Source organism: Centruroides vittatus, unplaced genomic scaffold (genome assembly GCF_030686945.1).
Source record: "Centruroides vittatus isolate TY-2023 unplaced genomic scaffold, ASM3068694v2 contig_900, whole genome shotgun sequence".
Taxonomy (NCBI): domain Eukaryota; kingdom Metazoa; phylum Arthropoda; class Arachnida; order Scorpiones; family Buthidae; genus Centruroides; species Centruroides vittatus.
The window spans coordinates 1,348,009-1,363,217 of NW_027122591.1; the positions used below are offsets into that span (position 1 = coordinate 1,348,009).

General features: G+C 25.6%; 1 protein-coding gene and 1 long non-coding RNA gene across 7 annotated transcripts in view; one reads left to right on the forward strand and one right to left on the reverse strand.

The window, feature by feature from the left end:
- The window catches only part of LOC136984051 (uncharacterized), a 39,025-nt gene that overhangs the window by 19,521 nt on the left and 4,295 nt on the right, over positions 1-15,209 (reverse strand). The window contains exons 2-3 of one of the 3 annotated variants that reach the window (XR_010882142.1): positions 12,464-12,602; positions 6,512-6,987 (exon numbers count right to left, since the gene is read on the reverse strand). This is a non-coding gene — a long non-coding RNA (uncharacterized lncRNA). Of the gene's footprint in view, positions 1-6,511; positions 6,988-12,250; positions 12,315-12,463; positions 12,603-15,209 lie in introns of those variants that run through there. The other 2 variants (XR_010882141.1, XR_010882143.1) reach the window with 2 other exon arrangements.
- LOC136984040 (gamma-aminobutyric acid type B receptor subunit 2-like) overlaps positions 2,668-15,209 on the forward strand; it is a 42,452-nt gene continuing 29,910 nt past the window's right edge. For all 4 annotated transcript variants that reach the window (XM_067280957.1, XM_067280958.1, XM_067280959.1 and 1 more), the window contains exon 1: positions 2,668-3,171. In XM_067280957.1, coding sequence (XP_067137058.1) covers positions 2,953-3,171 — 219 coding nt within the window. In that variant the 5' untranslated portion in view covers positions 2,668-2,952. The remainder of the gene's footprint in view (positions 3,172-15,209) is intronic.

Sequence of the window (15,209 nt, forward strand, 5' to 3'; positions counted from 1 at the left end):
AAAACGTGGAAAGAAGTCAGATGTAGCAATCAGCTAATGCTTTTCAATTTACTTAAAGATTGACTGAGAGGTGTTAATGGAAGACAAAAGCACTCGATTGTCACAAAAAGTTATAAGAAGAATTATCTAAAAATTATATATATATATATGAAGTGTATTAAATTTAATTATTATTAATCAGTAATATTTTGTATTTAGGACTTTAGAAAATAAATTTTCATTTAAAATGATTGAAATAAATCAGAGAACACTTAACTCTTAACGTAGCTGAATTAGCTAGCAATCGTCATCGTCATCATCATCATCAGTAAAATTGAAGCAGTGCATCTTGTAGATTATTAAATCGATAAATACAGATTAAAAACGAGAAAAAAAATAAGCAAACAGGAAACATTCCTAAAAAATCGATTTTATCCGCTTTAATTTTCATTATTATGGATGAACACTTGTTTACAATAACTTTTTTTTTTCCTGTCCATTTTGCTTGTTTTGAATGAATTTGAACTTAAAATGATGTATAAAAATCAATAAAAATGTCACTTAGATCACTCCGAGATGAAATTTAACGAACAAAATATTATCGAGAAAGCAATTAAGATTAATTATGTTTAAAAATACATTTTATGTAAACAGTTAATTCTTAAATAATTAATTCACTACGCATTAACTCAATTACATAAGAGATTTTTCCTTGTAACGATTCGAAAAGGTGCATCTATAGGAAAATCAATTGGCAAACTGGATTTCTTTACAGATGCACTTGCAAATCGGTATAAGGAAGAGTCTGTTACAGGAAAACCATTTTATTTTGTTATGGATGCGGTATGAAAATCGATATAGAAGACTCCGTTTTAATAAAAAATATTTAATTTATTTTACATATTCAAATCATAAATCGATATATATATATATTCTCACACATTTTTACACACACAGTATATATGTATATGTAAATATAATAGTAACAAGTATGGCGAAATTGATTTTCTTGTAGATGTAACATCAATTGATACGTCTAAAAATATATATATTTTTTATTATATATATATAATAAATTAGCAAAAAGGCATGTAACCTTTATTAGAAATGTAATTTTTTATATATAGATCGATAGAAACGACGATACAATTATTAAAATTAAGCAAAAAAAAAAAAAAAACACTAATTAGTTTGAGTTAAAATGATAAAATTCCAATTAATTATTCTTAATAAAGGTTATAAAAACAATAAATGTGGTAAAGTCACCGTTATAAAAATGTAAATATCACATTTTTATATATTTTTTAATTGGCTTTTTAAATGTCATTTAACAGTTTGTTACACAAGTAAAATATTCATTTTTCTTAAATACAAATGTAATTATAAATTCTTCACCTAATTTACGGCTATAAAAAACCGTTTGATTATCCTGTAATTATAATCGTAAATCATTATAAAGATGATACGTCTAAGTAATTACACTTGAAACATCTCTAATATTTTTTAATACTATTATTATTATTATTATTATTATTTTAATTAGCTTTCATCTTAAATACAAATTAGATAATAAATTGTGAAGCTTTTGATACATGTATATATATAAAGACGTACTAAATCAATACTTATTACTCTGAGGGAGTTGTGCTTTGTGACAAACAACGGAAATATTGTAAAGCTGTTAAGCATTCTTCAAAATATAGATAAGACTCTCATCTTTCACTGAACTGTATGCTATCTGCATCATAAATATCCTTTAGTGTTTTACAGTTTTCAAAGCTTTTATGCACACACGCACACTCACAAACAAACACAGATACGAAATATACGACTTAAAATTTGTTTGAGAATACGATGCCAGCTAGAAATCTTCGAGCACATCTTGTAGATGGAGCCAGAATTTAAATTTTTATTAATATTACTTGAATTTTCTACTGTTCTAGATGGATTTCTAGGTAGTAAAAGTGGAAAACTCTGTTTTATTTTATAAACATTGAACATTACTAGATATCTTATCACAGATCAGAAGAGGAAAGAGAGGCATTAAAGTGAAAGATATCAATTTTTGTCTTCAGTCACACTATCTTATCTGAAATAAACGAGTCAATACATACTCTGAGAAACTGATATAAAATGATTTGAGAGAAAAATTACTTAAAACGAAAGAATATGTTTCGGAGAAAATCGAAGTGAAAAATTCTGTATCGAAATCTTAGAAATTCCGATTTTTCCAGAATTTTATGTATGCCTAACTAATCACACCATTCGTTTCGTGATTTGCGTGCTCGTATGTTAATGAAATTCCGTGAGGTCAACGAATAAATAATCACGTGACAATTTTTATCTTTATCAAAATAGCAATTATTTTTTTTTATAAAACTGATCTTATCTTATTTCTTTTTAAAGAAGATTATTTAAAAATAATTAAAACGTCGAGCTGCCGCGCAGTGAAGAATGATTTACAGGCGCTCAAATATCAACGAGCGCAATGGCTACGATAAAAGAGCATAAAATTAAGAAATAATTGTTATCTACGGAATATAGCGTGATTAATTTTCTACACAAACTTTAAAAATTTATTTAAAAGCAATTATAAAACCCTAATAAATTTATAACTTATTTATTTTTGACACGCAGCATCGATCGTGTAACAAGATCAAAATATAAGAAGAGGAAATTATCTAAAGTTTTGAGAAGAGATGAAAAGAAATTTTGGATATAAGCCAGTTGTGTGTTAGCTACACTTTTGATCAGGCATCGAGGAGACACCACAAGCGATATGCGACTGTGCACACTAGAAAGCAGACATAGTGCAGGTTTTACTCCAATCGTTCAGTGGCTCCACCTTCGTCAGTCAGACAAGTAGCACAGTCTGGAAAAGCGACAAAGCGGGATGTGTCACCGATTGAAATATCAGAAAAATCTTAAAGCCACTTGACAGACCTGCAAATAGACAATGTGCCTGGATTCATCATGTTAACTAACGTGTGGACGATACTGTGGTTAACAACTTTAACGCATTCTAGGACAGTGCTGCATATAGGTGGTTTTTTCCCAACTACGGAAAATCGTGTAGAAGGACACATTGGTCGCGGTGTTATACCTTCTGTCAATCTGGCTTTGCAACACATCAATAATAGCCCGAGATTCTTGAGAGGATACAAACTGGAAATCTACTGGAATGATACCGAGGTGAGTGAGTTTCCAATAAGTTTTATTCGCCAAACATTAACACGTGTTTAGCTAATTAATGAGATTAATATAACCATGCATCAATTAACCATCGATATGACTGATTAAATTACGTTTAATTAAATATAGTTGCATTTGAAAACGATATATTTTTGTTTTTTTTCCTTTTATCGCTGTTGGAAGTCGCGCGCTTGCAAGTGAAGTGTCATTTACAGGGGCTCAAAGAAAATTTTTCTTCCGCTAGATATATATTTTTTCCTTTCTATCTTCTCTTAAAACGTTCTCCTTCTGTATATATGTTTGCTTTACGTGTTTTTCCCTCAATATCTTTTTATTTTTATATTTAATTTTTGCAGCGTAATAAATTATAAACAGAAAAGAGAAATATCAATAAATCAAACAAGTAGTGTTGTACAGTACGTTTTAACCGGTAATGCCAATTGTACGAATGTAATAACCGTGTTCTGAATTTATAAACATTGATTTTTTTCGAAATTTTTTTTCGTCGTAAACATTAAAAATACGTCAAAACATGCTACATGAATATTAATTGCGTTTCCTTTCTATTAGTATTCTCTTTTAACCTCATGATATATTATCATTATCTATTTCACACTTCGATTATTGTACAAGGTTTTACATCGTTTAAATGCTAAATATAGCTTTAAAGTCTCTTCTCTTCAATTAAGTTCTTTAAAATTTATCAACCTTTTAAAAATTTTATTGTTTTAATTTTTAAGAAGATCAACAGATGGAGCCATAAAAAAAGAAAAGCCTTTTAAAGTATTTAGGACGAGCTGAGAAAATTTATGAATCTTCTTTGCACTCATAAAAATAATCAATAATTTTTAGAAAAAATTTTCCTATATTTTAAATTTGAGATTAACTCGTATTTAAAAATATATATAAAAATTCATAGAAAATTTATTATTCTTTAAGAAAATTTTTATTAAATGAATATGAAAAGCAACGTTAAAATATGCATTTAAATTTTAAAAATTCGTCTTAATTTTCTTAATAATAATAATAATAATAATAATAATTTATTTCTTAATTATTTTTTTCTTTAATTAGTTCACATGATTAATTAATTAATTAATTAAGGAAAATGTAAAATTTTTCGATCCTTGTGCAGACTACATCTTGCTTTGTATAAAATGTTTCGCTCGAATTTTAAGAAAGACGAATCTAAAATAAAATAAAATGAAGAAAGAAGATAAAAAAAATGATCTATCAAGACTTGGAAGGAGGGAAGAAGAAGAAGAAGAAGAAAAAAAGTCATTTGGCGGACTCCAAGTTAATCTCCAAGCCCAGTGGTTAGATGGTTAAATTGGGCTTGAAGATTAATTTAGACCCCGCTAAATACGTCATACAACTAAGAAGAAAGAAAAAAAAAAGTAGAAAATATGAAGAATTTCATAAAGACATCATGTAAGAAATATGTTTTAACCTTGAAACTTTCAATAATTATATATAAAAAACCACTTCTCAATATTAAAAAAAAGGGATATTTATATATTAGTTTTTCTTCTTCTTACGTATAAATTTTAAATGTTAGTTAACGATATATACGTCAAATAACTATTTTTAACATCCGGTTTATAAAATTTTTCAAACCAACCAATAGCAAAAATGATTCTTTGTACGTCATTCCAGTCTCTCGACGTCAGTTTCAAACTTTCAATTTTATCCAATAGTAAACGTATTCTTGTTGACGTCACTCCTTTGACGTCATTTTAAATCAACCGATAAGAGATTCGAGTCTCCGCGCCTCATTACCCCCTTTGACATTTTTGAAAATTTAACCAATGGCGACTAACAGCAATTTAATCTCGATCCAATATAACATTAATTGAAGATGCCAACAAATTTTTAATTTAATATTTGCAGTTATTACTTATTATTATTATAAATGTATTTAATACGCGTTTAATTCAATTAAAAACGAAAGTTTTGAGTAACGTATTCTTCCGCCCTTCGTAATCCAGCCGCATTACATCCGACTTAAATCTATAGCGCCGCGAAGGGGGGGGAATAATTCTCTTAATTTTAACCCGATTACGCTTATTAAAAACAATTAATAACATTAAAAACGTAATTTACTGATATACCGTCCGATGTTAGCGTTAAAAACACGCTTAGTGACAATAGTGAAGCTTTAAAAATAGCGTTGATCCAATAAAATGCGATTTTGGTTTGTAGCTAGCAACAGAAAAAGAAGTGGAGAAACGTTTGCCAGCTGTTGTAACAATAGCTGACGTCTGCTTTCCTGTATAGAAGAGGTTTTTCTTTTCGAAGCGAAAGGAGTTGAATATTTTCAATTAAATATAAACCATTAGAGAAAACAGTTTTGTCTTAAACATCCATCAAGAACGTTTGTTTTCTGTTAAATTATTTGGGCTTTAGTGAGTTTTATCACGAAACCAGGCTTCAAAATCTCTATTAAACTTAACAATTTAGATTATTTTTCCGTAGAAATTGGCAAATTTTACATGGATCGAGCGCTTGTTACGCGCGTTATACGTCGTTAATTATCGCCTGAGTGGACTTCTACCTGTTATACAGGTAACTATAAACTGACAATACGTTAATAATGTTAGCCAATAATGCCTATATATATATATATATATATATATATATACTCAAATATACTATTATTATTCCCTCAAATGCAGACTGGAAGATGACTTTACATTGACGGTAAGCTGATGATTATGTTAGCTACTGCAAATTACTGATTATGTACTGAAGAGAGAATCAAGTTGCCACTATAAAAGAATTATATATTTTGCATCTAATGAATAAAATTGATATTGGAGAGAAAAGAAAACTAAAAATTTTCTTCAAGAATTTTACGCTAATTTAAAATATTAGAAATTAGATTATTTAATTTTATTATTATTATTATTATTTTCAGTGCAAATATTACATAATTGCATGTAATGGGCGTAGGATAAGCAAATAAAATATATCCATTCGGTGAAAAAAATATTTTAAAAATCTTAAATAAAAACACATTCATCAAACAGTGAACGTAATTTTTTCTTTTTTACATCATTTCTTATAAATATTTAAACTTTAACGTTCCGAATTACCCCATTTCTCGGATTTACTACTAAATTATCTCTCTTTTTAACCTAAAAATAGTACATAAAATCTTCTTATAAGGTTTTATCGATGAAATTTATTGATTATCATCCTTTAAATTTAGTACAAATAATGATTTCCTATAGTTTTCTGAACTTTATTTAAAACATCAATGTGAATAATAAACGAGTATATTATTATCTTAGCCAATAAACAAATATCAATAATAATAATAATAATAATAATAATATACATTTTAAGAAAGTAGATCAGTTAAAAATAGATTTGTAATAATTATTAATAAAGTTTAGAAACATCAATTTAAAGTTAAATGAGAATTGGTAAGCATCTCCCGATTTTAAATGAGATCGGGAGTTAAGTTGTTGGATGAGTTTTGTATTAAATGTTAATGTTTCTACTTAATTAAACGGGATTAAAATTAGTGATAATATATTATTATTATTATTATGAGGTTTTTTTTTCAATAAAAAGAATTGTACGATTTAGATTTATTACGTTAAGTTCAAGTAGATTTATCAGATTAAAATTCGCGCAGGGGCTACAAATTTTCTGCTGAACTACTTCCTTTCCAAAACTAAATTAGAGTCGCATGTTTCTCATTAAATTAATAACGAGCCACTTGTGGATTGGCGAACGAGTTCATTTTCAAACAAAGAAAAATTGTACTTCTTCCACTCTCTTTTCTTATATAAACTTTCGGCTTTCCTTCTGAAACAAGAAAATTGATAATTTTTCCTATAAAAAAGGAAAAAAAAATATTCGCAAGCTTCTCATATAATTAGATACGCCGCAGTTATAAAGAACCATCGATAGATGATGCAAAAATTTAATTATACAATATTATATATTAGTTTTTCTACTTAATTTATTGTATATAAAAGAAAAATTTATTATTTTCTTAATAATAATATATCTATAAACGGTAAATGTCGTACTGTAAGCGGGAAAAAGCGTCATACAAATCATCTATAGACTGTGCGGATGCTTCTAAAATCACGCGATTAAACTGAATTTTAACGTTAAAAAATAACTAAAATCATCGTCATGAACATCTCTACAATTAGTTCTTTATGAATAATTCAAAAGATAAAACTATTTATTCAAATCGAAGTATTGTCTGTATTATCTCAAGTACGTCATAAAAAGAATGTGTTTGTTTGTTTGTTTGTTCGCCGATTCAGAAATTTTGTTGGCGCATAAATGTTTTTAAGTTCCTATTTTAAAAAATTAACGTTTAATTTTCAAAATATACACGTAACATTACGCCATCGGCATCGTTGCAAAAAAATAAACTATAAACAGGATGTTTATAAGGATTCATAAAATATTTTCCCTCTAGAAAATTGTATAGTAAAAGAGTATTATTAAATTTAGAGTTGACTGCTGTAAGATTATTTCTTCTGGATTCAATCAAAGGTTTATTTTCTAATAAAGAATGATCACTGGAACGAAAAAGATGTCATATTCTTGTATCTGGCCGGATTTATATCAAAGAGTTTAATATTGACAAAGAATGTTTAGATATTGTGTTCTCGTGAATGACGTTTTATGATGCATGTTTGTCTATTGTGTGTTGTATACTGCAGTCTTTTGTTACCTGTGTGGAAGATCTACCGAGTAAACTATATATTCTACATTGTTTATAGATTAGATACATGATCAATACTGATTTAAATATTCAATTAATAATTATATAGTTGCGATGTGACTAAAAACATGCAAATTTATAAGTCTACTTAGCGATAATTATTCACTTAATAAATATCCTGAGGTAGTACGTATATATTACTTAAATACAGTACATTAAAGCATAGTTATTTAACAATAAAGGTGATTCTTTAAAACAATTTTTAATAACATACAGAAATATTTTTTTAATCGATACTTTTATGAATTATTTAATATATTAGATATTACATGGAAATACCAACAGAAACATTTTAATTATAAAAATAGAAAGTAAACAATAATTTTAAATAAATCACTTTAAACTTGTACATTTGTTTATATCATCCAACATCAGAGAAAACTGCATTTAAATCAAAATAATTCAATTTGAAATGAAAAAAAAAGAAGCGGGGGAAAGAACTCTCTTTTACTTTAAATGACTTGCCTCCTGGCTTCTCCCATAGGAATGCACCCAGGTAGAAAAGAAATGTATCTAAACATATAAATACACACAAAAGAAACCAGAAAGAAAAAAATATATATATATCATTAAAACCAGCGAAAGATATATTAATTAGTAAGGGAGATATTTTATTAGATGTTTAAATACTTTTCTTTAATGGTAACATGTAAACAAATGATCTACGTTCACACGATACACGTTTAATGGTCAGAAACACGAATCGCAAATTCGTTTAAACACCATTTGCAATCGGAAAATGATTTCTCTTTTTCGCTTATCTGTAAAACTTAAAGGAGTTTAATATAATTATTTGGATAGAAGAAAATTTGACTGTGTGAATGAATGAATAAATGAATAGAGGAGAATGCTAATTTGTGATAGCTTGAGCACGATGATAAGAAAGGAGGAAGGGCGGGGGGAAACATTTCTTGCAATTTTTTAAACGACTGTTTTTGGTACAAAAATAAAATAAATTTACCAAGTAAAAATAACTAAGCAATGTCCTTGAGAGATTTTTAAGTGAATTTATTAAACCAATATTTTTCAAAGTAAGAGTCAAAGTTATAAGGTATTTACTCGGAAAATGGATGAAAACAAACTTCAAAACTGCAAATAAACAACTGTATCAGGAAAACCAATCAGAAAGCTACATATTTCTTTTTTCCAAAATCCGGTTTCTATATCAAAATAAGCTTATAGATAGACAAAAGTTTACAATATTTAATAGAAAGTAAAACTATTTTCTACATTTTTTTTTTTTTTCAAAATATAAAATATTCGATTTAATTTCTGAAAAACACACTTACATTTATTAAAAATTCAGTTATATTAAAGCGATTTAATTAAACATCTATTCCAAATAAATAAGAAAAAAAAACAGTATTCAAACACACTGTTTAAAAATCATTAAAAAAATCTCATTAGGATCTCATAAAACTTTTATAATAAATAGCTTTAACATTACGAACATTTTTTAAATAGGTGAAAAATTGTTTTTTTTTAAATTAAAAAAAGAAGGAAAAAAAAAAGGATTTTCGTAAAAGAAAAACAAATTTTGTAAAGTTGATTCGAAATAAATTATTTACTTGTTTCCAATTTGTTTATCTGTTTATTCCTTGATTTGATTTGATTTATTATAAATTTATATAAGTACTTTTTAAATATTTATGGCCAATTTATATTATTACTAAATAAATCATAAAGTTAATAATGTATATTTCATTATAAATAAATTAATTTAATTAAAAATTAGTAGAATCTCAAAGTTAGATTTTAATATTCAGATACAATATTCCAGTAATTTATATTTAATATTTTCCTACTAAACAATTATTATTTTTCGAGTCAATTTTGATTTTTAAATAATAATAATAATAATAATAATTTCTCTTCTAGGAACTACTTAAATATATATATTAAATTTAATATTGCTAGCAGAAAGTCTAGCCATTTAGAACAGGGGGAAAAAATTATTTGTTCATTCCCTAGAGAAGTTTAGCATAAGATCATTATATAAGAAATATATATATTAATTTCGCTAATAAAAGCATCATAATAATAGCATATTCTAAATAAAATATCTTCTAGCATCTAAAAGGTCTTTTCATCCCTTTTCAATAGTTCTTTAATTATTATTATTTTTTTGAATTAACCGATATATAAAAGCGCTTTTCTTAGAGCTGTAACGACCTGAGGCTAAACAAAATTTCCGCTTATTTGCATGAACAACACATTTACCTCATACATAATTGGAAGTCACGATTCTTAGCGCTTTGATGGGCAAATGTCACTGATAAAAGTAGAATACAGACGTCACGTGATGGCATGATATTTACAGTGCACGCTTTTAATTGTCGGTATGACCATCGATTTCGCTACAGTTTTGGTTATTCAGCTAAATATAAACGAGTGAAAGGTTAATCGTGGAATTATTTTTAATAAACCTCCGCTCATTTTATGATTTGAAAAAAAATAAAAAAAATTATTTTCTGAAATAATTAAGCAAAACGCAATTATTTTTACACACGTTTTACACGTATATTCGATTATTTTAAAAATTATCTCGAAAATTCTTTTAAATATTGAGAAGAAGAATTAAAGATTTTAAAATATTTTTTTCGCAATTTAATGTTTACTGTGACGTAATTCGGTTGTTGTTGTTGTTGCCGCAGACAACAATAATTCAATATTTTTATCAACCGCATTTATCAACAGTGCAGATTATCGATTAGTGTTTATGTAACGACACTACGGTAGTTTGAATTGCTTAAGTTTTCACCGTGTAGGAATTATTTTTGATTTTCTGCCATATTGTTCCTTCATCCGTACTTAGAGTGATGTAACCAATAAATGTCAACCAATATAGCCAAGCATAAATCGTACGTCACAGGATGAGGGATTGGCATCGATAAGTTGTCTACTGTTTCACACGGAAGTAATATCTTAGATAGAAGGAAGCATAAAAAGCGAGCAGGGTTCAAAATGTTAATATAGACATGGAATCCCAATTGGGCGTCATAAGATACCTAGCAATATCAATAGATTGTTTAAGAGGAGTGTGTGTGTGTGTGTGCGCGCGTGTGTTCGTGTGTGTGTGTGTTTTTTATACGAGACTGACATCAATACTTGATGAAGAAAACGTTGTAAGATTCTTTTCTTTTTCTTGTGGAATTTGCCGTGAGAATACCAATTGAAGGCAGAGGCTATTCTCTAGCATCAAGAGAAATAATAGATTAGAAGAAATAAATGTTTTAAAATCCAGTAGCTAGTCAATTCTCTAAAGCACGAGAAAAGTAGTGTAGAAGATAAATAGTATAAAAATGATTTAAAGTTAAATAATTTATTCATCGATTTTCTGATTGAAAATTGTAATATTGCGTGATTTGATAAGAGAAAAATTATCTCTGATGTCTTTTACATGTCAAATAGCATTATGTGCAAATAAGAATATGTCTATCTTACTGATCCTAATGGTGGTTGCATTATTGTCTTACTTTTTATCTTAATTCCCCCCCACAGTTTTTTAAATTACATTAAATCACATCAAAGAACAAATGTAAAATTCACTAAATATTTTCTGAATTTATAAAATTTAATTATATAAAAACTCTTTTTTATAGCAATTTAAATGAATAACTATTGTTAACTAATACAGAAAACATTTTAAATAAGTATATAAAAAATTAAATTATAAAATTTACATCTTTAATTGTTTCTAGATTTATATATATATATATTTATTTAAAATATATTATATCTCTAACCTTAAATAAAATTTACATCAATTTTCATATCTATAGAAAGATAATTGAAAACAAAACAACGTTTATTATTATTCCAGTTAATCTACTCAACAATAAAAATATAATAATCATAAAAAAATAATTTAATAAATTTTAAGCGAAAAATTATTATTTAATTATACTTACATAATGAATTTTATACTTTATTCAAAAATTTTTGAAAGAAGAAAAATTTTCTTTGTTATTAAATTATTAATTTATTCACAGTTTTTTTAGATTTGAAATTCAAAAGCTTAAAATGGTGTATTAAAATTTTTAAAATATAAATATAAAGTTTTAATTAAAGTATATAGTTTATTTTTTATGTTGCACTTTAATTTTATATAAACAATTCTGTTAATTAATTTTTTATTTAGATACAAATGCTATCAAAATTTCTTGAACAAACAAAATTATCATATAAGATTATATAAACAAGAATTTACTGTTCACATTTTTATGATGTTCATAAAAGAGTTTTCAGATTTAAAACATTTTATTAAAAATTATTTTTTTTTACTTAAATTTTCTCTCCTTAAAAACATTAATGAATATAAGGAAAAAAAAAATTGAAAATTTAAATCTCTTTTTTTAATATTTTTAATTCAAAGTTTACATCACTTCTGTAAGAGGCATTATTGTTAATTTAGTCAAGATTAATTCTACTTTTAAATATTTAAAAATGTGTTATGTAAATAGGAATGCAATGTAAAGAATCAATGTTCTGTTACCATAGTAACAGTAAAAGTAAAAAAAAAAATTTAAAGCAAACCTGTTGATGAAATACATTATATTGATTTCTTCTTGCAATGTTGTAACAAAAGTCATTGTTATGTCAGCATCGTTTTAATATTGTTTTTATTCAAATTATTATATTGTTTTTCCATCTTCCTTCAGTTTGTGCTCTTCAGCTGTAAAAATATTAAAATAAATTACATCACCACTATTGATAAACACTTATAATAGTCTTATAAGTGATTAAATTAAATTCAAAAATATTTTAATACTTTTTTGCATTAAAAAAGAAAAAAACATTTATATAAATTTTTTTCAATATTCAATTCAATAATAAATTGGCATAAAATTAATTCTAAAAGTTTGCCATACTTTTGATTACTTTATATCCAATTTTACAGTATATTAGTATACAAGCTAATTAGTTCTGAAAATCAATATATACTAGTTTCATCCAATATTAAACTCATCTTATTGGATTTTTATAAAATTTAAAGTATAAAATATGAATTTGCCTGATTTCATATAAGTTTATATAAGTTGTAAATTGATTTTGTGATATGTGTAAACATTTATTTTAATATTTTAATGCAAAATTAAGCAAGGAAGGGGAGAGAGAGAGAGAGAGAGAAAATTCTATTTAATATGCTAATAGATATACCTTTTTAAATTCTAGAAACTCTTATAATTAGAATTGTTGTTAAATTGTATAATTTCATTAAGAGCTTAAGAATATTTTCAAAATATTAAATTATATAATAATACTTTAAAATACCGAATGTTTCATTTTTTAACAGTCCAAAGTAATATTTTTTTTAAAAAAAAATCAATATTTAGTTGCTTCAATCTAGTGGCAGAATCATCATATTAAAATTTAAAAAATATATAAAATATGAATTCAATTGATTTTTTTTTATATATAAATTCTTCAACGGTAAATTAATTCTGTTCATCAATCCACAATTTCCTTTCATTCACATGAAAAAATATTTCAATTATTTAAATAATTTTTAAGATAATGATAATTCTGAAAATATTCAATCCAATTTTTAAATTGATCTTCTGGGAAATATAAACATTTATTTTCATATATTAAATGTAGAATTATTATTATTAATTTTAATTGCATGAAGATGTAAATCAATAAACAGTTACGCGACATTGGTATGAAAATAATATATATATATAAATGACATTTTAAAATTAAAATTAATCTCAAAATTCAAATATTTGATTATAATTAATTTTTATACATACATAAAATTAGTGAGAGAAGTTTGTTATTAATTATTCATTAATATTTTATTTTATATTTTTTCAGTGGTAAAAATTACATAGTAATTCTTGAAATCAATGTACTATTCAATAGTTTCATTTGATATTAAAATCCTATTGCTTCTAAGAAATTTATATAAAATATCCACTTAAATATTCTTCATGAATAAAGTTCTTAAAAATGCATTAAGATTATCTTACTTGTCTGTATTTTCACTCTTCTTAACCAAAAAAAATTTTGTTATTTTTGCATTTTGTATAAATGTAAAATGCATTTTTAATTACACAAAATGTATTCAAACCGAAATATATTTTTATTTTACAGAAACTTGTATTTATGTAAACATGCATTTACAAATTTAATTAATATAAAATCAGCTGGAAAATATATAGAAAGGATTAATTAAAATTCTTTTAGGAAAATAATTGATATAAATCATTAAAAATATATTAATGTCAAGCAAAAATAAGCTTTTTATATTTTAAAAATGAAAATATCTAAAATTTAAATATTTTTCAGAAGAATATTCAATCTAAAAAATATATATATATATTTTATAATAAAATGTAAACATGATCTTACTTCATTTTTACATCAAAATATACTGACAACAATCAAATAGAATGGAGTACGTCAAAAAATAAACTTACCCAGTAGACATGTTATGTAAATGTATTTTTGTTTCATGGAAATATGTCAAACATTCCTCATTACCTGTCTAATGTTCTTAGCTTTATTTCATACACTATATATAAGTTGAGTAGTGTATGTCTAGTTGTCAGCATTAGGTAGTGATTGATGATGACAAGAAAACTTTTTCTAACATCCCATCATCATCTAGTTTATTCTTAACATTTTATTCACTGGCTCAAGAGTTTATACACAAGTTTGCTTGTTTTTTTTTAGAGTTTGATGTATTTCATAAATATTTCTGTGAAATACAATATGAAAAACAGGTTGTTATTAATTTTTCTTACATTTCTAAATAGGTTAAGGTGTTACTTTGCCATGATTTACTTTATTAAAACGACATTTGTAATTAAGTTGTTTTGAAAGTTATTTAATTATAAAATTTATTTTGAGTATCGTATTACATATAATTATCATCGGCTTCATCAAATTTGATATATTGTCGAAGATTTAAGCTGAAAATATTTCATGTTGACAACCATGTTACTTTACGTAATTAGTTGAAGTAGGAATTAAAGGCCATGCACCCCGACAATAACTAAGGAACGTACTCCGATATCTAAAGTGAATAATAGGATTTTAATCTACTTCCGAACATGGCCGCCGACCAATTTTAACTTAACACTTCGAGAATTCGGCATGCATGATATAATTTGATTTTTAAGATTATTGTGTTGTGCTCTCTCTCTCTCGCCAATCGTCTTTTAGAGTTTTTTAACATTACAGGTGACCTTTAGACTTTCAAAAGATTACTGTATTTTGTCGACCAATCAGCTCTTAGAATTCAAAAATTATTTAGATCACGTGCTTTGCGAAT